This window comes from Henckelia pumila, chromosome 4 (genome assembly GCF_033568475.1).
Source record: "Henckelia pumila isolate YLH828 chromosome 4, ASM3356847v2, whole genome shotgun sequence".
Taxonomy (NCBI): Eukaryota; Viridiplantae; Streptophyta; class Magnoliopsida; order Lamiales; family Gesneriaceae; genus Henckelia; species Henckelia pumila.
In genome coordinates, this window is record NC_133123.1 from 67,167,151 (window position 1) to 67,191,077 (window position 23,927).

At 36.6% G+C, this 23,927-nt stretch overlaps 1 protein-coding gene across 1 annotated transcript; it reads left to right on the forward strand.

Annotated features, from left to right (window-relative positions):
• Window positions 1-12,624: 12,624 nt before the first annotated feature.
• Window positions 12,625-17,019, forward strand: LOC140859793 (extra-large guanine nucleotide-binding protein 1-like). Its single transcript, XM_073262353.1, has 8 exons — window positions 12,625-14,231; window positions 14,324-14,461; window positions 14,534-14,638; window positions 14,736-14,921; window positions 15,130-15,304; window positions 15,583-15,824; window positions 15,916-16,079; window positions 16,264-17,019. The coding sequence occupies exons 1-8, from the start codon at window positions 13,041-13,043 to the stop codon at window positions 16,850-16,852; spliced, it is 2,790 nt and encodes a 929-aa protein (XP_073118454.1). The 5' UTR covers window positions 12,625-13,040; the 3' UTR covers window positions 16,853-17,019.
• Window positions 17,020-23,927: the final 6,908 nt, after the last annotated feature.

Genomic DNA, 23,927 nt, shown 5'->3' on the forward strand with positions numbered 1-23,927 from the left:
ATGATGTTTCAAGTCGTAAGGACTAATGGTGTACAACCAAAACCGCGGACTTTATCCACTCGATAAGTGATAACCACTTGGAAAGTCCGGATAGGGTAGTTCGACTATTCATCCTATGAATATCCATTTGCATGCTTCGAACATCTCCATGTTCCCTACCAATGAAACGTGGTACTCCGCATCGCAAATGCTAGTCTCAAACTCGAGCGATCCTTATCCTTATTATCGGACGGCTCAATCGACTAGGAACGGTTTTAGAATATACAGTGACTATAAGATGTATTTCATGATAGACATCTCCATGTTCTACCACATCTTACATACACTATAGTATATTCAAGGTCTTTATCAAAACAACAATAGTATATAACAATATGAAGTAATATAAAGTCATTGCCATAAAAGTGTAAATAATATTAAACAAAAGATTGTTTATACAAAGAGTCAACAAAGCCCATAGCCACACAGTTGGCTCACTGGGCACCCACTCTTACAATCTCCCACTTGCCCTATAGCCAACTAGTCATACTACGTAGACCCATTGCTTCGCGATGTTTGTCAAACAATGGTCCTGGCAAAGGCTTAGTAAGTGGATCAGCGATATTGTCTGCAGAGGCCACTCGTTCGACACTGATGTCTCCTCTTTCCACAATCTCCCGGATTATGTGGTATTTCCTCAGTACGTGTTTGGATCTTTGATGAGACCTTGGTTCCTTTGCTTGAGCAACGGCACCCGTGTTGTCGCAGTACACCGGGACTGGACCAACAAATTCAGGAATGACGCCCAACTCTTGGACGAAATTCCTCATCCAAACGGCCTCTTTAGCAGCAGCTGATGCTGCAATGTATTCAGCCTCAGTGGTGGAATCCGCTGTGGTGTCCTGCTTGGAACTCTTCCAAGAGACAGCACCACCATTGAGCATGAACACAAATCCAGAGGTTGACTTCGAGTCATCCACATCACTTTGGAAGCTAGAGTCGGTATAGCCTTCCAGTTTGAGTTCTCGTCCTCCATAAACCATGAACATATTCTTAGTCCTTCGCAAGTACTTAAGAATGTCCTTCACGGCTTTCCAATGCATCTGACCAGGATTAGACTGATATCTGCTCGTGACACTCAGAGCAAATGCTACATCCGGTCTGGTAGATATCATCCCATACATGATACTACCTATAGCTGACGCATATGGTACATGTGTCATATTCTCTATCTCTGCATCAGTCTTGGGACACATAGACTTGGATAGAGAAACTCCATGACACATGGGTAGATGTCCTCTCTTGGACCCATCCATTGAAAACCGTTTCAATATGGTATCGATGTAGGTTGATTGAGTGAGTCCTATCATTCTCTTAGACCTATCTCTATAGATCTGTATCCCAAGAATGTAGGATGCCTCTCCCAAATCCTTCATCGAAAATCTACCTGATAACCATATCTTTGTTGACTGCAACATCCCTACATCATTCCCAATGAGTAGGATGTCATCAACATAAAGTACTAAGAATGTCACCGCATCCTTAACTATACTTTCTTGTACACGCAAGGTTCCTCCGGGTTCTTGATGAAACCAAAATCTTTTATTGTTTCATCAAATTTCTGGTTCCAACTTCTTGATGCTTGTTTTAGACCATAAATTGATCTCTGAAGCTTGCATACCTTATGCTCGCTTCCCATGGATGTGAACCCCTCAGGCTGCTTCATATAGATTTCTTCCTTAATGTCTCCATTAAGAAAAGCAGTCTTCACATCCATCTGCCATATCTCATAGTCATACCATGCAGCTATGGCAATTAGGATTCTTATGGACTTGAACATTGCGACTGGTGAAAAGGTTTCATCATAGTCAACTCCTTGCCTTTGAGTATAACCTTTCGCCACCAATCGCGCCTTGTAAGTCAATATCTTACCATCAGGCCCAAGCTTTCTTTTGTAGATCCATTTACACCCTATTGGAACAATTCCATCGGGAGGATCCACTAAAGACCAGACTTGGTTAGTATGCATCGAATCCAATTCTGACTGCATAGCTTCAAGCCATAAATTCGAATCCGCATCAGAAATTGCTTCCTTGAAGCTTCTTGGATCACATCCAATGTCGGGTTCATCTTGACCCTCTTCAAGAAGAAGACCATATCGAACTGGAGGTCTAGAAGTCCTCTCGGATCTTCTAGGTGCAGGCGTGTCCAGCAATGGTTCCTGAGGTGTGGGATCGTTATTTTGTATTTCGGGTTCTTCTCGAACTTCTTCGAGTTCCATCATCTCGCCTTTCTTATCCAATAAGAACTCCTTCTCCAAGAAGGTGGCATTCCGTGAAACAAACACCTTTGTTTCAGCAGGATAATAGAAATAATATCCGATTGAATTCTTCGGATACCCCACAAAATAACACAAGCTCGATCGACTATCCAACTTATCTCCCACTGTCCGCTTCACGTAAGCAGGACATCCCCAAATCCTCAAGTATGAATACTTAGGAGCTTTGCCATTCCATAACTCGTATGGTGTTTTGTCCACTGCTTTAGTGTGGACGTTATTCAACAACAATACCGCCGTTTCAAGCGCATAGCCCCAAAACGAAGGTGGAAGCTCAGTGAAGCTCATCATGGATCGAACCATGTCCAACAAAGTTCGATTACGACGCTCCGATACACCATTAAGCTGTGGTGTCATAGGAGGAGTCCACTGAGAGAGAATCCCATTCTCTTTTAGATAGTCCAAAAACTCGGTACTTAAGTATTCTCCACCTCGATCCGATCGAAGTGCTTTAATACTTTTACCTAGCTTGTTTTCTACTTCAGCCCTGAATTCCTTGAACTTTTCAAATGCTTCAGACTTATATTTCATTAAATATAAATACCCATACCTTGAATAATCATCAGTAAAGGTAATGAAGTAGGTGTGGCCATGTTGAGTCCCTACTCTAAATGGACCACAAACATCTGTATGGATCAAATCCAACAGATTTTGACTACGCTCAGGCTTCCCATTAAAATGAGATTTAGTCATTTTTCCTTTTAGGCAGGATTCACAAGTAGGCAGAGAGTTAATATCAGACATATCAAACATGCCCTCTCCCACTAGCTTGTTCATCCTCCTTGAGGAAATATGACCTAGTCTAGCGTGCCAAAGGTTTGCCGGGTTTTGACTATCGATTTTCCTTTTGTTTGTTGTCGCCGGTTTGTCAATACAATTCACTGGAACGTCTTTTAGTTTTAAATTGTATAGATCGTTTTCAAGTTGTCCATTTCCAATTAAACATTCATTCTTGTAAATATTGCAAATCCCATTCACAAAATTACAAGAATAACCATCTCTATCAAGCATAGAAATAGAAATAATGTTTTAATTAAATCTGGCACAAATAAAACATCTCTCAACAATAATTTAAAACCATTCTGCAAAATCAAACAAACATCTCCAATGGCCGTAGCTTCAACTCTGGAACCATTCCCGAGCCTCAGCTGGGTCTCACCCATTCTAAGCCTGCGACTTCTTGTCATCACCTGCAAATCATTGCAAATGTGAGATCCACATCCGGTATCCAATACCCAAGAAGTTGTATTAAGTGACATGTTTATTTCGATATAGAACATACCCTTTGCAGTTCCCAACTGCTCAAGATACTCCTTGCAGTTGCGCTTCCAATGACCCGCTTCTTGCAGTAATGGCAAACATCCTTGTATTTTCCATCGTTTGAAGCCTTTGTCTTTTGCTTCTTCTCGGGTTCCACTTTCTTGGGTGGGGCAGAACGTTTCTTGCCCTTCATACTTGGCCCCTTCTTAGCAGAAGATGAGGAGCCCACCAAGAAAGCTGGCTTATCCTTCTTAAGTGTGGATTCATATGTAACGAGCATATTGACCATCTCTTCAAGGGTGGCCTCTATCTTGTTCATATTAAAATTTATCACGAATCCATCAAATGAAGAAGGAAGAGATAGAAGCAGCAAGTCCACATTGAGTTCATGCTCCAACACCAAATCAAGGGTCGCTAACTTCTGTATGAGCCAAATCACTCGTACCCCATGATCACGGACCGAAGTCCCTTCACGCATGCGGCACGTCATCAACTCCTTAACAGTAGAGAACCTTTCAGCCCTCGACTGAGCCCCAAAAAGTTCCTTGAGTTGCGTGTGAATGTCAGCAGCATTCACCGTGTCCTCAAATCGCCTCTGGAGTTCATCAGACATCGAGGCTTGCATATAGCATTTGGTCTTGATGTCATGGTCACACCATGCATCAAGTTTGGCCAATTCCTCCGGACTTATGTCAGCTGGTGCTTCCTTCGGAGGTGCTTTCTCTAACACGTAGAGCATTTTCTCCGAAGTTAAGACAATCTTCAACTTCCGGAACCATTCCGTATAGTTGGCGCCAGTCAGCTTGTTTTGTTCGAGGATCGAGAATAAAGGATTTCGCGAATTCATTGTATGAAATACTGAAAAGGAAAAACAGACATATATCAATGATTGTTTAACAATTTACTAAGACATAAAATAGGCGAATTTAATTTTATGAATCTCACTCCCACTATTTTAACGATTTCACCACCCTCTAGTGAAAACGGGAAACTTTTTCCTTAGTGAGAACATGGAGTCCAATTGACAAACTTATGGTCCCGAATAATATCAGCCAACCATAATTCTCAAAAGGTAGAGCCCAATTGCTTCCAAAGCAACCCCCATGTATTTACCTCATGTCCAATAAGGGCCCAATAATATGACGCCGTTTAAAGTGACATGTCAAGATGACCCATCAATATTAAGTTGTGATGGACGGTCGCCATGTGGATCCCCCAATAATATGAGCCGATCCCATGGGAGTTCCACCCAACTTACAACATTTGTCGATCCAATGTACAGCTTTCCGACGGACGGGCCCCCCAATAATATGAGCCGGACCGTATCCGCGGGTAGCATCACATACATTGACCGTTGATGGAAGGTAGGAACATTTAAACAATATTTAAATTTCCTTTATTTATCTTGATATAAATTTTAAATCATATTTAAAATGAGGGATTTTATTTATAAAAATATTTGTCTCATCATATTTAATTTATTGCATGCATTGCCGGATTCACGCAATTTATGTCTAAACATGCATACAATCATAATATCACATATTATATAGGATGATCGATTCCATTTCTAATTGACCCGTGGTTGCCAATCACGGGTCTTAGTCCAATCCTAGGTAATATGCAGTATGCAAATGCAATCCTATTACATATGCTTCCAATTTACATTTCTTCAGTCTTCATTGTCTGCTGGGCCCACCATCTTCAAATCTTGATCTCCCACTAAATCTAATGTATTTACAATAAATAACAATGACAAGTAGGGGATACATTTTTAGGGGGTGGGAACGGGCTATAAACCAAGCCCACTTTTATTACATATGACATTCATATCGGGCCATAAACCAGGCCCATTAATAAAACCAACAACAATAAAGACAAAATGTAAATTCCTAACATACACCTACAAAATTGGTCATGGCAATCGATCATCCTTATCCAATAACATTTAATTCAAAATTAATTTATTGGATAACATGCTGTGGCAATTCAAATTTAAACAAGATAAAATCATATTTTATATATAAAATCACATTTCACATATAAAATCATATTTTATCTCCATATCAAATAAAATCATATTTTATGTATAAAATCCAATTTTACAAATAAAATCATATTTTATCTAATATATCATAAGATCATATCTTATCATCAATTGTACCAAAATAATTGATTTCAAAATTCAATTTACGGATAAAAATTAAAATTTTCCAAAAATTCAAATTTATCCAAAATCAATTTTAAAATTTACGGACTCGAACAATTCGATCCGAAATCTCGTGAACCAATCAAAAACAATTTTTGACCGGACCAAAAATAAAATTTTAACATATTAAAATTAATTTTTAATAAAATATTAATTTTTCCCGCGGGCCACCCGGGACACTCCCGGGTTGGCCCGCACCCGGGGCGCGGGCCGGGGCAGCCCGGCTGCCCCCTTAGGGCAGCAACGCTTGCTGCCAGGGCGGCGCCTGGCGCCGCCGCTGGGCGGCGCTGTGCGCCGCCCTGGGCGGCGCCGAGCGCTGCCCTGCGCAGCGCCCAGCGCTGCGCTGGGCAGCGCACAGCGCTGCCCTGGGCAGTGCCGTGCGCCGCCCTGGGCGGCGACGGTCGCCGCCCTGGGCGGCGCCGTGCGCCCCCTTTGGGCGGCGCCGTGCGCCGCCCCTGGGGGCAGCGACCATCGCTGCCCCTTCCGGGCAGCGATCCAATCGCTGCCCGGGTTTCGCCCCCGGAAAAAAAAATTTTTTTTATTAAAAATATTTATTTTGTTTCAAAAACCGAGACTCAAAAATTTTGTACAATTGATTAATTCAATCGATTGATCTGAGCAACCTGGCTCTGATACCACTGTTGGAAAACTGGCGAGTTCCCAGACCAATTACGATTGATACCCGGTGCAGCGGAAGTTTAAAAATTTTCATGGAACGTTTCCATGGTATGGGTATCAACCGTTCATCGATTGAATTACGTGTGTGTAAAATTTAAATAACAATTAAATAAATTTTACCTCAAATCTCGCAACGAGATTAATGGACACCAACAGAACAATTCTGCTCTTGTTGTCTCTCCCTGGAACCGATGAACGCCTTCAATCAGGTCCACGAACAGAGGTTTAATCCCTCTGATAGATTGCACTAAAAAATCTATCAGAAGTTTTCTGCGAAGAGAATACACGAATTTGATTCGTTATTCCTTACTGCGATTCAAAATCACAGACCGGAATTTTCTCGGGCAGAGGGAGGGAGAGGCGGCCGAAAACGTTTTTGAGAGGGGCTAGGGTTTCGAAAATCCTGTCTCAAAAATTATGACCTGTTGTGTGTAATTTCTGTACTGAAATAACTTATTTATAATGCAGGCCACTAACACCTTAGGGCCCATTAGTCATAAGTTAGGGCCCGACAAGCAAAGCCCGCTCGTTCAGAAATTAATATAAAATTCATCGTGACTCCGATTGATGAAACGATTTCACCAATGTGCACAGAAACCATTTCTGCACGTTTTAAAGTCAAAATAAATTTTCCTGAATCCGAATTCAGTGGTTTCCAAAAATGTCCATCCCTATGTCATTTTAGGAAACCCTACTCCCTTACTCTTAATTAAGAAGTCCAACTCCTTAGTTCATTAAATTTAACTCTTTAAATTTAACTATCTCAACGGGGATTAAAACTCCATTACACTGTGTGACCCTCAATGGTTCAGGGATACAGCTAGCCGTGGGCTCACAACTCCTTGTGACTCGGAACAACACTTTCCGACTTGCCCAACGAATCATGGTAAAGCGCCTAGCAACATCGCCCCATGATTCCCTAGGTATCACTGATAGTGCCTACAAGAACCAGTAGATTTTGGTTAGCGTACAGTACGGTCCCTTCATCCAAATATCCCGATCGAATCAACAACCATTGGTATATCGAGAGTCGCTCAAGATTCGATAACTATGCAATACATCTTGAAGATCAAATTAGTGACATCGCATGTGCTACTAAGAAACCATTTCTTAAATCACATCAAGTACTCTGGCCAGAGATTTGTCACACTAATATCTCCTCAGATCGCATAGGATATCCACACTCGCAAGTATGTGGTGAATCCTTGACAACAATGCATGGACTCCTATATGTGTCGTAACTGTACCCAATCTCGACACCTGATGACCCCCTCAGAGTCGGTAAACGAGTCAAAGCACAGTACTAGCATATAGAGTCTCCATGATGTTTCAAGTCGTAAGGACTAATGGTGTACAACCAAAACCGCGGACTTTATCCACTCGATAAGTGATAACCACTTGGAAAGTCCGGATAGGGTAGTTCGACTATTCATCCTATGAATATCCATTTGCATGCTTCGAACATCTCCATGTTCCCTACCAATGAAACGTGGTACTCCGCATCGCAAATGCTAGTCTCAAACTCGAGCGATCCTTATCCTTATTATCGGACGGCTCAATCGACTAGGAACGGTTTTAGAATATACAGTGACTATAAGATGTATTTCATGATAGACATCTCCATGTTCTACCACATCTTACATACACTATAGTATATTCAAGGTCTTTATCAAAACAACAATAGTATATAACAATATGAAGTAATATAAAGTCATTGCCATAAAAGTGTAAATAATATTAAACAAAAGATTGTTTATACAAAGAGTCAACAAAGCCCATAGCCACACAGTTGGCTCACTGGGCACCCACTCTTACACGTTTAGCTCTACCACCAGGGCTAGCGATAGTGCACAACGTTTTCCATGTATCCATGTTTCGGAGATATGTCTCTAACCCGTCGCATGTGTTGGATTTCGAGCCCTTGCAGTTGCCACCAAATCTAGTTTATGAGGAGAGGCCAGTGCGGATCTTGGCTAGGGAGGAGCGGAGGCTTAGGACGCGGGTCATACCGATGGTCAGAGTCCAGTGGCTGAATCACTTAGAGGAGGAAGCTACTTGGGAGACCGAGGCAGACATGAGGACTCGCTACCCGGAGTTGTTCGGGTAAGTACTTTAATTTCGAGGACGAAATTCAATTTAAGGGGGGGGGGGGGGGGAGAGAATTGTAACACCCGGTATTTTTAAATACGTAAATCTCCATGCATAATTAGGGAATTTAATTATTTAAATTTGTGATTTATGGGTTAAATAATTATGTGAATTATTTGTGCATGATTTAATTTATTTTTTTAAGCATTTAACCCATAATTAGTGATTTTTACGATTTTTAGTATTTTAATTGTTTTGATCGCGTAGACGGGACCGTGGACGGACGAGATGATAACTTTCTAGCCAATTTATTTCATGAGCCTTTTAAGAACCCAAAAATATTATTTTGAGTTTTATTACCTCAAAATTTTTAGTATTTAATTTTATATAATTTTAGGAGTCCGTTTTTATTCAAAATAAGCCAAAATATTGATTTTTTTAGCATCTTTAAAATTCCCTTAATTTTAATTTTGGGATTTTAAATAACTTATCAGATTATTTACTTTTATTAGGAAATTTTAAATTGTATATTTGTATATTTGAAAACCTTTAATTATATCTTATTTTTCCTATATACTAATTAATCAAAAATTTACCCTAAACCTACCCAACCTCAACCGATTACTTCACTCAGCCGCCTCACCCCACCATCTTCATCATCTTCTTCGGCCAGAAAGCTTAAGGCACCATAGACGTTTTCTTGAAGCTCCCAAGCTTGTCGTCATCGCCCCGTCATCCCGGAATCGTCTCACGCTCGTTTTCTCTTCGTTTTTCAGTGAAAGGCATGATCCCTTCTTTATTTTTCGTATTGTACTAGTGTATGTACGGGTGTGTGCGTGTGCATCGATGTTCTTCAAAGAAATTTTCAGAAAACTATTGGATCGATGGCTTGAGACACTTTTCATGCTTGATTTAATGTTTGTTCATCGTTTTTTTCTTTAGCCATGTGATGTACACTGCTGGTCGAAGGGGTTTAGGATGGTTGAGGGTTGCCTAGACTCGAATGGCTCGAGTGGATCGAGCCCAACGAGCCCAGGAACCCAGCTGGTGCAGATCGGCCGTGGGTGAGTGCAGTGTAGGGTTCGTTGGAAGGGGCTTCGGCTGCTGTGCTTGGGGCTGCATGGGGTTGGGGTTGTGACCAGGTTAGGACCGCCCAGACGTGGGCTACGTCTGGGCGGCAAAGCTCCGACCAGGGGCGGCCGGAGCACGGCGACAGCAGCCCTAGAAGGGCTGCTGCTCGCGGGCGGACAGATTAGGGAAGGGGTAGGGCAGTTCGGGTTTTAGGGTTTGAAGGGTCCGGGTCGGGTGGTTAGGTCCGGGTCGGGTCAGTCAAGTCTTGGGTCAAGTTAGTTGGGTCCGGGTCCGGGTTGAGTTAGTTGGGCTCGGGTATTTTTGTTTTTAAGTTTTAAGTTTAATTAAAGGTTTCATGGGCCTAATTAAATCTTAAAATTTTATTGGGCTCCATTTAATTATTTTGGGTTGATTTTAATTATTTGGGCTTAAATTGATTTAATTAAGTGAGTCCAATAATTTTCATGGGCTTTAGGGCCCGTGAAAGTTATTGGGCCAGTCTTTGGGCTTTTGGGCCCATTGGGCCAGAATTGTGTTATTGGACTTTAATTAATTTTATTTGGGCTTAGAACAATTTTAGTGGGCTTAAGTATGTTAATGGGCCAGTCTCAGTGTTAATGGGCCAGTTTTAATTATTTGGGTTTGAGTGTTAGGGCCAGCAGTCCAGTACAATCCATGAGAAATTGCATGTGTCCTGAATATATATTTAATTATTTTTATGCATTGAAGTTATTTTAATATTTATATGTTAGTAAGAAATTAAATTAAATATATATGAAGGACACACATTTTATTTAAGTACATGCATTCATGAAATAATTTTAGGTAAGATTAAATGTTTAAGGTTGAGCAATAATAAAAATATTTTTATGTTGGAAGTTGAAGTAGTGTGACAATTTGAGGGGGATTCGTCCCCATATGTGAACTATTGAAGGGCAGTTTACTGTCAATTTAAGAGGTGATTCGTCACCGCCACGTACGTTGGTTTCCACGCTGATCAGTATTTAATGTATGATTTAAGGTTACACTACGGATACAACCATGCGATGTTAGAAAATTTAACTGCTCAACAATATTTATGCATTATTTTATTTAAGTTAATTTAAGTTATGCTATGTTATGATATTTTTAAGCATACTCATTCATGTATATGTTATGTATAAGTATTTAATTGTTTTAAATTATTTTTAAACCCTTGTTATGTTAGTATGTTGGGCCTCTAGGCTCACTACACTTATATGGTGCAGGTGAGTATGTAGAGGAGGATGTAGCTCCTACTGGCGGCGAGGACATATGAGCGGACATGCAGTGACCCCGTGACCGTGATAGATGTCTGAGTCACGTTGCATGTTTTGATTATGTCAGCACGTTACACATTTTAAATTATTTTTTCAGTGGTTGTGGTTTTGAATATTTTCAGTGCATGCAAACTTTAATCATTTTACTTATGCAGTATTTTTAATTAAATGTTTGACTTAGATATTTATTTTATTTAAAGAATGCAATTTTTATTTAAGTTATTTATTTTAGTCATTTATTTAAGTTATTTATTTATTTATTTTAAATATTTTTATTCTGTGCATGTATGTATGGGCATATATGTTCATATTTTATTTAGTAAGTATATATATAAAAAAAAAATTTTCCGCATATTTATTTATTAATTATAGAGTTAGGGTCGTTTCAGTAACAATCCTTATGTAATTTATTATCTATTTCAATATGATTAATTCATCATTTTTATTAGTATCTTACTATTATATTATTATAAACCATAACAGTTTTTTCCTCTTAATTTATCTCATAATTCTATATTTTTTAAGATAAAAAATCATTATTACCCATAAATATTAATATTAAAAAAATAAAAATGATTTACTTAGAACATAATCCACAAGAGCATACCTAATTAAAAAAACCCAAAAAAAAACTCACTAAAAAAACTCAGATATTAAGAGTCAATTAAAAACCCAATAAAAATAAGACGCAATAAAACAAATAAACTCAATATTTAAACCCAATTAAAAAAACCCCAAAAAAATTACACTCACTAAAAAAACTCTGATATTAAGAGTCAATTAAAACCCAATAAAAATAAGGCACAATAAAAACAAATTCAATTATTAACAATAAATACAAATTCGATTATTAACTCATTAATCTATGTAGGGAGAGAGAGGAATTATTATGCTTCCTCAAATGTCCTTATAATTTTCATGCAATTCTCAAAAATATCTCTTGCATTTAACACTACAATGAACAAAATTTGGGTAATTATGACAATACACAATAAAAAAACTTTGCCCATCATTCATCCTTTTGGGTAATTATGACAATACACAATAAAAAAAACTTTGCCCACCATTCATCCTTTTATAGTAAAGATAGTAGAAGAATAGAAGATTGGTCATTAATTTATTTGATGAAGTGAGTTTAATAAAAATGAACCAAACAAAAGTTTAACACCAAAACCAACTCTTTATAAGACATTATCCCCATATCAAACACATCCTGAGAGTAATGACCAAACCATCATCGATTTAGGTAGTGTTTGATAGAGTTTTTAGAAAACACTTTTTGACAGAATTTTGTAAAGAAAAAACCAAAAAGTGTTTCCTAAAAACTATCTCAAACACCACCTTAGTGCGGAATAACGAGCTTCAAACTTTCGGTGCTCACTCAATAAATCTCGAATCAATGCAATAGTTTACAAACCATGTTAGTCAGATAAATCATATTGAACACGTCCAATAAGATATTAGTAAGAAGAATTGTTCTTTGAACAAACAGACATATTCCTTGTTTTTATGTATATATAACAAATATTTATAATTTTTTTTCCATAAAATTGACACAATCGATAAAAGAATGAATGGCCATTCTCAAGCAACTTACAAAGTCAACACAAGACTCAAGAATTATTGGTCGTAATTTCCAGGTATTTTATGAAATGATATCGAGTTTTTTTTAAATATTAAGACCAGCAACCGAATGTCGCCTCTTTCCCACTACACTTGGCGTCAAATTTCTCGCAGGCGCGTTGATGAAGGCTAATAGTGGGGCCTTTGAAAATTTGAACAAAGAATTGGTCGTTCCGTTCAAGTCTTCAACGGTGAATCCCCAAGGTGTCAAAGTCTCCATCTTTTTTTTTTTCAGACCAACTGTATTCCAAGAACTTCAATCACCATCTTAGTAACAGCACTCGAGATTTTGTTTTCAGCTATCCATTTCATGGGAAGTGATTTAATGGTAAATATTTCGTTTTTGTTCATTGTTTGTACCCATTATTAGTTAATATATAGAAAGGGATTTCTTTAAATGGCTCAGATTTGAAACCCATGATTTGTTTCTTGATTTGAGAGTGAGAATACAAGGAATAAACAATTTTGAAGATTTGGGATAAGTTTAGTTAAGATAATGACGAGTGTTTTAAGGAGAATTTTGCCTGGTTCATCAACACCAGAGAGTGAGGATCATGATGATGAGTATAGCGTGGAATACTCCTTTGCCTTGGAGTACAGCGGCCCTCCAATCAGCCATGAAATTCCCCACGTAGTTCCACTCGATATTCATCAGATTCCGACTGCTTCCGTGGCTGCTAAGGCTGTGATATTTAGCAATTTGTCCTTGCCAGTTATTCAACCAATAGTTAAAGGTGGGAAGAAATCAGCACATGAGTTGAAATCTGGCCTTGAAGTTGTTGGATCCAATGGCTCGGTGTTAGTCACTAGTGAAATCTTGAGTTCTGATGAAGTTTATAGGAGAAAATCAGAGGATGGTTCTTGTAGAGAAGGTGCATTAGGTGTTAGTCCACCCACATCTGATGTGTTGTATAGAGATCCTAGTACGAGTACTTCGGGTACCACGGGATTTTTGGATCGCCATGATGATTCAAATATGTTTTCAGGAGATTCAGATGTTGAAGACTTCTATGATGATTGTTGGGCCAGTATATCACATGAGAATTGTTTGCAACCCAGCATTCCTGATTCAAGGAGATTGACATCATCGAGGTCGCGAGAACTTGAATCTTGTGAAGGCGAGGAAGATTGTGTTGATGAAACCTCTGGCCAAGGGAATAGGACTGCGGTAGTCACTTTTCGTGATTTATCAACAAGTGATGTTGCGTCTGACGAGAGCGATCATGATGAATTTGTAAAGTTTCCAGAGAAGCCAGTTATTTCAGATGATGGGCCGAAAGGGTTGTGTCATCGGTGTCATAAAAGGAACCGTTTTGCAGAGAAAGAGGTTTGCATTGTTTGTGGCTCAAAGTATTGTAGCAAGTGTGTCCTTAGAGCAATGGGATCTATGCCAGAGGGAAGAAAATGTGTATCTTGTATCGGTTATCGTATTGATGAGTCAAAACGCAATTCACTGGGGAAATGCTCGAGAATGCTGAAAAGCATTATAACAAATGATGCTATTAAGCAAATTATGACTTCTGAGATATCATGTGACGCGAATCAGCTTCCACCACATCTTATTTGTGTAAATGAAAAACCTCTATCTATTGAAGAGTTGCTTCTGTTGCAAAACTGCCTGAATCCTCCAAAGAATCTTAGACCAGGAAAATATTGGTATGATAGAGTGTCTGGATTCTGGGGAAAGGTGAGTACTAATCTTGTTCCTCTTAGACACAATTCTGATACTAAAATTTTACTTTTATTGTGAGTACTGAAAGTTTTGTTTCAATCAAAAAGGAAGGAGAGCAACCATGCCAGATTATCAGCGCCGAACTGGAGGTTGGTTATCAAATTAGGAGAACTGCTAGCAATGGGAATACAAATGTGCTGATAAATAATCGGGAGGTCACTAAAGCAGAGATCTGGATGTTGAAGGTGGTTGTGCTTAAGAATCCTGTTTATATACTTGTGAGCATGAATATAACGAAGAAAATTGAATGTTTGCAGGCTGCTGGAATCAGATGTGACGTGAACACTCACTTTTGGGTTGCACCAAATGGGTTGTGCCAGCTCGAAGGCATGAACAATGAGTTGGGAAATTTATGGGAGAAGGTAAACTGTAATATTTGCTCATAAATTCTCTGTTTCTTTATTTTACTGTCTCATCTTGGCCCATGCTAATTAATTGTTGCAAAATTTTCTTGTTCAGAAAAGAGTTAAGTTCGTATGTTCGGCTCTTTCTTTGCCATTTCCTTTGGATTCTTCAAAACCTGGTGGTAGTGGTGTAGCCAAAGAAACAGATAAAGTGAACTCAAAGAACTTGGAACCCAAACTGATGAATAAACTTCTACTTGTTGGTTGTGATCAATCGGGAACGAGTACCATATTTAAACAAGTATGTATCTGTTTCTAGAGTTGAGACTTTATTGTTTGAAACAAGTACTAATATGCATGTTTCTTGACTTTAGACTTTATCTTTCATGATAAGTGAAAAAATCATTACTGATAATCTCGATTTTGTTTAGGATTCTGTGCAATTCATTAATCTTTAACCAATAATGAATGACAAAGGATTGATCGCGCTTGCTTATTTGTTTCTCCAGGCGAAAATTGTGTATAAAGTGCATTTCTCAGAAGATGAGAAGGAAGATATGAAATTTTTGATCCAGAGAAACTTGTACCATTATTTGGCTATTCTGCTTGAGGGCAACGGAATTTTCGAAGAAGAATATTCAATCCAAGCAAAGATACAATGTGCTAGTGATCCTGGTCCTTCGGGTATGTGAAAATATACTCCATTTATGCAATGACTTCATTTATTTAATTAATTGTTGGATAGCTATAGTAGTCCCTGTCGTCCTGTATGGCACATTAATAGATAATTGGCACTTGAGTTGCATTCAAACTACTTGATTTGCACCATTGTCATTTGCTAAATCTTTCGTTTTTGAAACAATGGTAAATGTTGTTTCTAAACTTGGAATAGGTTAAAAAAATTTTGAAACTGGGATGGTTGTTTTTAGCTTCAGTTTCTGAAAATAATTTAACTGTGGCAGAGATCTCAGACCAGGTTGTCGAAAAAAACACGTATTCACTTAGTCCGAAACTGAAGGGGTTTGCAAGTTGGCTGCTCAAAGTTACGATGTCAGGCAACTTGGAGGCCATATTCCCAGCTGCTACTCGAGAGTATTCTCCCTTAGTTGCAGAGTTGTGGAAGGATAAAGCATTTCAAGCAACTTATAGACGAAGAAACGAACTTCATATGCTTCCCACTGTTGCTAATTATTTCTTAGATCGGGTAAATTTAGCTACTTGTACTTTTGCAATGAGGTGGTGCTACTTGCATATGTTCAATTATTGAGAATCCTTTTTCTTTTCCTTCAAAAAAGGCTGTGGAATTTTCACGAGTTGACTACGAGCCTTCTGAAATGGATATCTTGCATGCGGAAGGCATCACTGCTTCGAATGGGGTCGCGTCCATGGAATTTTCATTTCCAAAGTCATCTCAAGATGAGTACATGGAAACTTTTGATCAGAATGATCCCTCCACGAGGTCAGTTCTCTAATCTGCACTTTAAAAGAACTTGTTTGGGAGTAACTATTCCTAATACTTTTATGTGTGGCTGCATATAAGGCACGAAACTGGCTTGGTGTATAAAATATTTGAGTGACACCGCTACTAAAAACTATGGTTTCTGATAAATTTTCATGTCGTCGTTCATCTTTTATCCGTGCAGCTGCCAACTAATTCGAGTTCATGCAAGTAACCTCGGGGAAAACTGCAAATGGTTAGAGATGTTCGAAGACATAGACCTCGTAATCTACTGTGTTTCCTTGACAGACTACGCTGAATATTACGAAGACATGAGCGGCATTCGTACTAACAAGTTGGTGGTGGCGAAGAATCACTTTGAGACCATTGTCACTCACCCTACTCATGCTGGCAAAAATTTTCTTCTCATTCTCAACAAATTCGATCTTTTAGAGGAAAAGATAGAACAGGTTCCTCTGAGAAACTGTGAATGGTTTCAAGATTTTAACCCCGTCATTAGTCTTCATCCACACAGCCTCACCAGCAACAACAACCCACCGTTGCCTCAACGGGCTTTCCATTACATAGCCATGAAGTTCAAAAGGCTGTTCAATTCTCTAACCGGGAAAAAGCTGTTTGTCTCAAGGGTGACAGGATTAGAGCCTGATAGTGTTGATAAAGCTCTTAAGTATAGTAAGGAGATTTTGAAGTGGCAAGATGAGATGAATAAAATCGCTAGCGCCGGTGGTAGTGAACTGTCCTCCGAGAGCGTGGAACCTACCTCATCTATGTAGAAATCCTCACTTGTACAACTAGCTAGAGTGAATAAAATCTATCGAAAGTTAAAACTGTACATATTGAAACTCATGCAATGCCTTCTGTAAAATATGCAACATGGAGTAAAAATGGCCTCTTTGAGGAGGTGCATCATTTTGTTTAAATGATTACTTTTTTCGTTTAATTCACTGATCAATAACACCTCTAGAATTTGCTTTTAGCCGTTCATTCATTCAGGTTTTTAATCCACAAAAATGCTAAATAATAAGATGGCATTTATTCAATGTCACATTATCCATACATGGAAAAATGCTTAATTTACATCCCCCTTTTACTTCATCATATGAAAACCTCAACTTCTCCTTAAAGTCACACACTATAAGCACACTGATTATTACAAAGATACCAAATTTCCTCGCTCAAGCACTAAAGTTGTCCACGAGCATGGAGACCGAATCCTCGGAGCAATGCAAGGCCGGCAACTTCTTCACTTGTAAGGCTTGAGCCAAGCTGCTTAGCCAAGACACCGAGCCGCCGTGAGCTACCACTGGCTCAGGGGCAGCCTCATGGCTAGTTGGACCCGAGCTACTCGAGGAACCGGATGAACCCTTGTTCCTTAGCTTTGCTAGCTCACTAGTCCACATATCCACAATCCCAGACATTGGACTGTTATGTAGCTATCAAATATTCGATTTCGACTCAAGTATTTGTATTCTTGATTGATAATACTCTGTTTTCGCGATGCACATTTATATATTGGAAAGATCTGGTTAAAATTTAGATTGTGGATAAGTTTTAATCTGGGCGTGCATAGTTTGAGAGTTGGATGGATTTGTTGAAATATCTGTGGGCGGGTTTTGTGTTAGAAGATGGTTGACAAACTTAGGATGTATATAAAGTGAATCAAAAAGTGTGATAAAATATTTTATTTAATAAATATATTGTAGACGTTGGTTTCGAAACCTTTACCTCGGTCTCTCGTTAGACCTGGCCACGGGTCGGGTCGGACCTGCCGGGTTCGGGTTGGTATTTTACCAACCCTTAACCGGCTCGTCCATGGCTAGTTTCGGTCCGGGTTAATGAACCGATGGTTTCGGTTTGGGTCCGGGCCAACCCTCAAAATTAAAGAAAAAAATTTGAAAAAAACTTAAATAATTGAACTTTTAAAAACTTTATCAAATATTTTATTATCTCAATAAAAAATCTATTACATTTATTCAATATATTACATTTCAACTTTTAACATTCTATAATATTACATTTATTCAATAAATAATATATTTCATTTCAACTTTCAACATTTTACATTAAAAACTCTATTTATCTTAATAAAAAAATATATTATATTTATTAAATAAAATATATATTACATTTCAACTTTTCACATCTTATATTAAAAAATTATATCTATCTCAATAAAAAAAATTATTTTATTTATTCAATAAAAAATTTATTATATTTCAACTTTCAAATCTAATATTAAAAACTCTATCTATCTCAATAAAAAATCTATTACATTTCAAATTTAAGCATCTTGTATAAAACATTTATTATATTTAATAATAGTCAATCACATTTAGGGATGACAATTTCCTTCGAACCCGATGGAAAGTCCGATACCCGACCCGAATGGAGGAGGGTATGGAGGCGTTCTTTGGACCTGATTAAATAAATGGTAAATAGGTATGGGGATATCGTATATGGGAATGGAGGAGGATGTAGTAATATCTTACCCATATTCGACCCGATACCCGATTAAATATATATATATATATATATATATATATATATATATATATATATATATATATACATATTAATTTATATTAAAGAAATGATAATTTAATTTGTTTTTGTTGAATTATGTTAGTTGGATGGAACAATAAAAATTATTAGTATAAATCTAATGCTATTTTGTAGGAGTTTTATTTTTTTATATAATTCTTAGGTTGTAGATTTTCTTCTATGTTTTATTTTTTTATTGTTCTCTTAAAAATTTTGGTATAAAATCTAGTGAATAAGTATAGTTTTATCAAAATAATTCAAATTTGAAAAATGTATTTGTATGAGATAGATGCGATAAATGGGGATATGAGTAGGGTATGAATATCCGATCCTCCGATGAGTATGGGGATGGTGCTGAAAAAATTGAATACTCGATGGGTATGAGTATGAGTATAAGGATTAATTTAATAAATGGATATGAGGATGAAGATACGATATCCTTCCCATACCCGATCCATTGTCATCCCTAATCACATTTTATTACCAAAATGATCTCTTGGCCTAGTCACAAAAGTGAGGTCCCAAAACTATTTGGTCTTGGGTTCAAATCCTAGTAGGTATTGAATATATAGTATTTAATTTTTAAAAGTAGTATTTTAAAAAGGTTCCGACCCGCCGGGTTTGACTTGGCCAACCCGCCTGGTTGAACCCGCTGGGTTGTCGGGTTTCAAATTGAAAAACCGTGCCTATCCGGTCACGGTTCCGGGTCAAACTCATTGACCCGGTTAACCGACCCGTTGACTTTCAGGAATACGCGCTCTATGCATTTGTAATATTTTTTGTTGTATGGTAACTATTCATACCCAAAACGTTGGTGTGATACCGTCTCACAAGTCGATTTTGTGAGACTGTCTGCGTTTGATACCGTTTCACGGGTCGATTTTGTGAGATTGTCTTCGATCTGATTCGATATATGAAATATATTATTTTTTATGTTAAAAATATTATTTTTAATTATAGATATGAATCGAATCGATCGTGAAACAGTAGATGTTTTTTCGTTGACCTCGTTCTACTCCGCCGCCGCCATGGAAGAATTAAGCCGATAAGAGTGCTGTTTCTTCTTTTGTATGCAGCATACAGGTAATGACCTATATATATGTGTGTATAATAACAAGGAATGAAGAAGAAACACCAATAGTGGTAAAATATCATAAAGTTATATTTCAAATATATTTTATTAAATAATCCATCTTTATTTTTTATGGATGGCAAAACGATTATATGAATCTCTTGCATTATATTTTGTAATCTTTTCGTCCATATTTAGTGTTGATAATATAATTAAATACTAATGATGATGAATGGTCCGTTTGGACAAGTAATTAAAAAATATTATAGCTACAGCGAATAAAATTTGTCGAAAGTTAAAACTATATATATTGAAACTCATGCAATGCCTTCTGTAAAATATGCAACATGGAGTAAAAATAGCCTCTTCGAGGAGGTGCATCATTTTGTTTAAGTGATTACTTTTTTCGTTTAATTCACTGATCAATAACACCTCTAGAATTTGCTTTTAGCCGTTCATTCATTCAGGTTTTTAATCCACAAAATGCTAAATAATAAGATGGCATTTATTCAATGTCACATTATCCATCCATCCATGGAAAAATGCTTAATTTACATCCCCCTTTTACTTCATCATATGAAAACCTCAACTTCTCCTTAAAGTCACACACTATAAGCACACTGATTATCACAAAGATGCCAAATTTCCTCGTTCAAGCACTAAAGTTGTCCACAAGCATGGAGACCGAATCCTCGGAGCAATGCAAGGCCGGCAACGTTCTTCACTTGTAGGGCTTGAGCCAAGCTGCTTAGCCAAGAGACCGAGCCGCTCTGATCTACCGCTGGCTCAGGAGCAGCCTCATGGCTAGGCGGACCCGAGCAACTCGAGGAACCGGCTGGACCCTTGTTCCTTAGCTTTGCTAGCTAGCTCACCAGTCCATATATCCACAATCCTAGACATTGCAGTTATCCATCTATCAAATTTTCGATTTCGACTCAAATATTTGTATTCGATTGATGATACTCTCTGTTAATTTCGTATTGCACATTTATAAATTGGGAAAGATATGGGTAAAAGTAGGGGTGGATTTTCGGTATATCGTATCTAAAATATTGGTATGAAAAAAATTTATACAGATATCGATATCGAAATTTCGAAATTTTGGTATGAAAAAAATTCATATTGATACCGAATAGATACTGGAAAAAAATTCGATATACCAAAAAAATGTCTAAAAATCGAAAAAATTTCAGTACGGTATCCCGAAAAGTCGGTATTTTGGTTCGGTATCCCAGCCCTAGGTAAAAGTTTAATTGTGGATAAGTTTAAGGCGTACAGTTGTTTGAGTGTTGGATGGATTTGTTGAAATATGTGTGGGCGGGTTTTCTGTTAGAACATGGTTACCAAAGGAAAAAATACAATTTTAGTCCTTATACTTTTACATCAAAACGTTTTTGGTCTTTAAACATTTCAAAGTAACACTTTTAGTCCTTAAACTTTACAAATTGCAACACAATTAGTCCTTATATTTTTTTTTATGATTAAATATATTTTTGGGGATTAATTTATTATATTTTTAAATTATAGGGACCTAAATAAAATAAACATGAAAAATAAAGATCATAAATCACATATCTACAACATAAACATTTTTTAGTAACATATTTATTCTTTTTTATAATGTTATTATATGTAAATAAAATTTATTATGGTTTTTTTATTTTAACAAAAAATATCTACTTTAGAATATGGAGTTTTTGCATAAAGATCATCGAATATAATTTTAAAATTAAAATATCCTATAAATATTTTAATAAACACATTTCTTAATGTGTTTTCTAATAATTTTTTAAAATAAAATTTATTCAATATCTTTGTTACTAAATAACTGATTTGATAAAAAATATAATTAATTATTTACTTTTATTAAATAATAAAATACGAACTAGATAAATTTTCTTAAAATATCAAATATAAATATGTAATATATATAATTATGTTTGTAAATATTAAACATGAATTAAATTACAAAAAATAAAAAAAATACATATGGTATAAAAACTAATCTTCATGAAACTCTAATTTTAATTTTAGTTTTTAATTTTTTTTTTCAATTTGAATATAAAGATAAAACATAAAATATTTCTTAAAAAATAGAATTTCATTTACTATTTTTATATTTTATCTTTTCATAATATTTTATTATTAATTTTATTCATTTTTAGTCCCTAAAATTTAATAATATCTTAAATTAGTCCTCACAAATATATTTAACTATAAAATAAATGATAAGGACTAATTTTGTTACAATTTTTGAAGTTTAGGGACCAAAAGTGTTCTGTTGAAATGTTTAGGGACCAAAAATGTTTTGATATGAAAGTATGAGGACTAAAAATGTATTTTTCCCGTTACAACATGGATATAAACTGAATCAAAAAGTGTGATATAATATTTTATTTAATATATTGTTGTCATTGGTTACGAAACCTTTACCACGGCCTCTCCACCTGGTTATATGCCTCTGTTTAAGGAACACGCGCTCTATGTATTTGTAATATTTTGTGTTTTCTAGTGAATATTTTATGAGATGGGTCTTTGATTTGAATCAATATATGAAAAATATTGTTTTTAATTACAGATAGAGATCAGATCGAGCGTGAAATAGTGTCACAAGAGAGACCCTCATATCTATATATTTAAATATCTTTTTTAATTTATAACATGTTATGATCGAATATATGTGTAGAGGAGGGGTTGAATACACACTTTAAAATATTTTTGAAAACTTGTCTTAGTATTAAGTTGAGTTACGAGCTCGAACTTTAGAATTTTTCTTAACAAAATTTGCTTGCGAGAACTGACTAGTCACCCAAAAAGTTTCTCACGCACTAATTGAACTGGATAGCTTTAGGCAGACTGAATTAAAATTTGCAGAAAATAAAAGTAAGGAACAAGAAATTTTTTATAGAAGTTCGAATCTTAAAACTTATATGTCTCCCCATCTTCTATTTTCAGAAGGATTTTCACTAAAAGAATTTGATTTATATAACGATTTTCACAAACCCAGTTTAATCAACTCTTGAAAAGAACTCCTAGTAATGCAATCTCAATTCAGATCACGTTTGATTGAGTTACAAAGTATAATGAAACTACAACAATGCTTCTTCAAGGATTGACTGCTTGATCACTCTAATTGATCTGATATAACAATTTGTATATGATAGCAGTCTTGAGATTCGATCTGGTTCTTGCTTAAATCTTTTAGAAAACACTTGTATGCTTGATGATCTTAGAATCTTTGAATGCGCAAGAGCTGGAGCAACTAGGAACATCATCAAGTATTTATAGTGATGATTCATCCAACGTTCTAAAATTTAGCCCGTGAGGATTTGATCCAAGAATAGCTGACAATTAAGCAGAACATGCCATGTGTCCTTGTTTTCTTTTCAAAAATAGTAATATGTGTAGTGGGACAATTTGAATATTGTCGAGTACGAATTACAACGTCTTTATCTCCACCAACTTGTTTTGGCTTTATCTCCAACAACTTAAACTAATTTACCATGATGGTCAGATGACGTGATTGACCTGTTTTGGTTCCATCTGATCTGGTCTGGTTGTGAAAATAGATATGAAAATTGTTCTGAATAGTCCGAAGTTGTTTTAAATCACCAATCATCTTACTAATCTAATAAGAGATTCCTTATCATTTTAGTTGTATTCAGAGATCAAATGTTTCCTTAGATTCAGATCGAATTGTATTATTGGTTTTGTTCAACTTCTTTAACTTATCTGCTCAGTGTTTGATTGTTGCATAAATATCATTACCAAAATTAAGATTTTGATTTATCAGTTTCCCTATTTTTGGTGATGTCAAAACCAAGTAATTTAATATATGTTCATTCATCTAATAGATCACAAAGTCATAAAAAAATTTGATCTGATCTTGTTCAGTACAGACAATTTGAAAGATAGAGGCACCATTATGATCAAATATCAATCTATCTCATGTAGGATTGATGAGAAGTGTAACTTGGTCTTTTGCTTCCTCTGTCTTGGCTGCTCGAGGGTCCTCTTCCACATCTATATTGACTACTAGGTCTTGTAGTGGGCGAAGTAGTCTTTCTCACTGATGTAGAGCTCTTTTCCCCCTTTTTCGGCATCACCAAAATGTTGGATGAAGTCTATGATTTCAGTAAGTTGGGTGCCAAAGGTGGATATCATCTCTTGAAATTTTTCCTGTAATTTAGTCTCAACTTTATTAATGTGATAGATGGTATCCACATTTCCTCTCA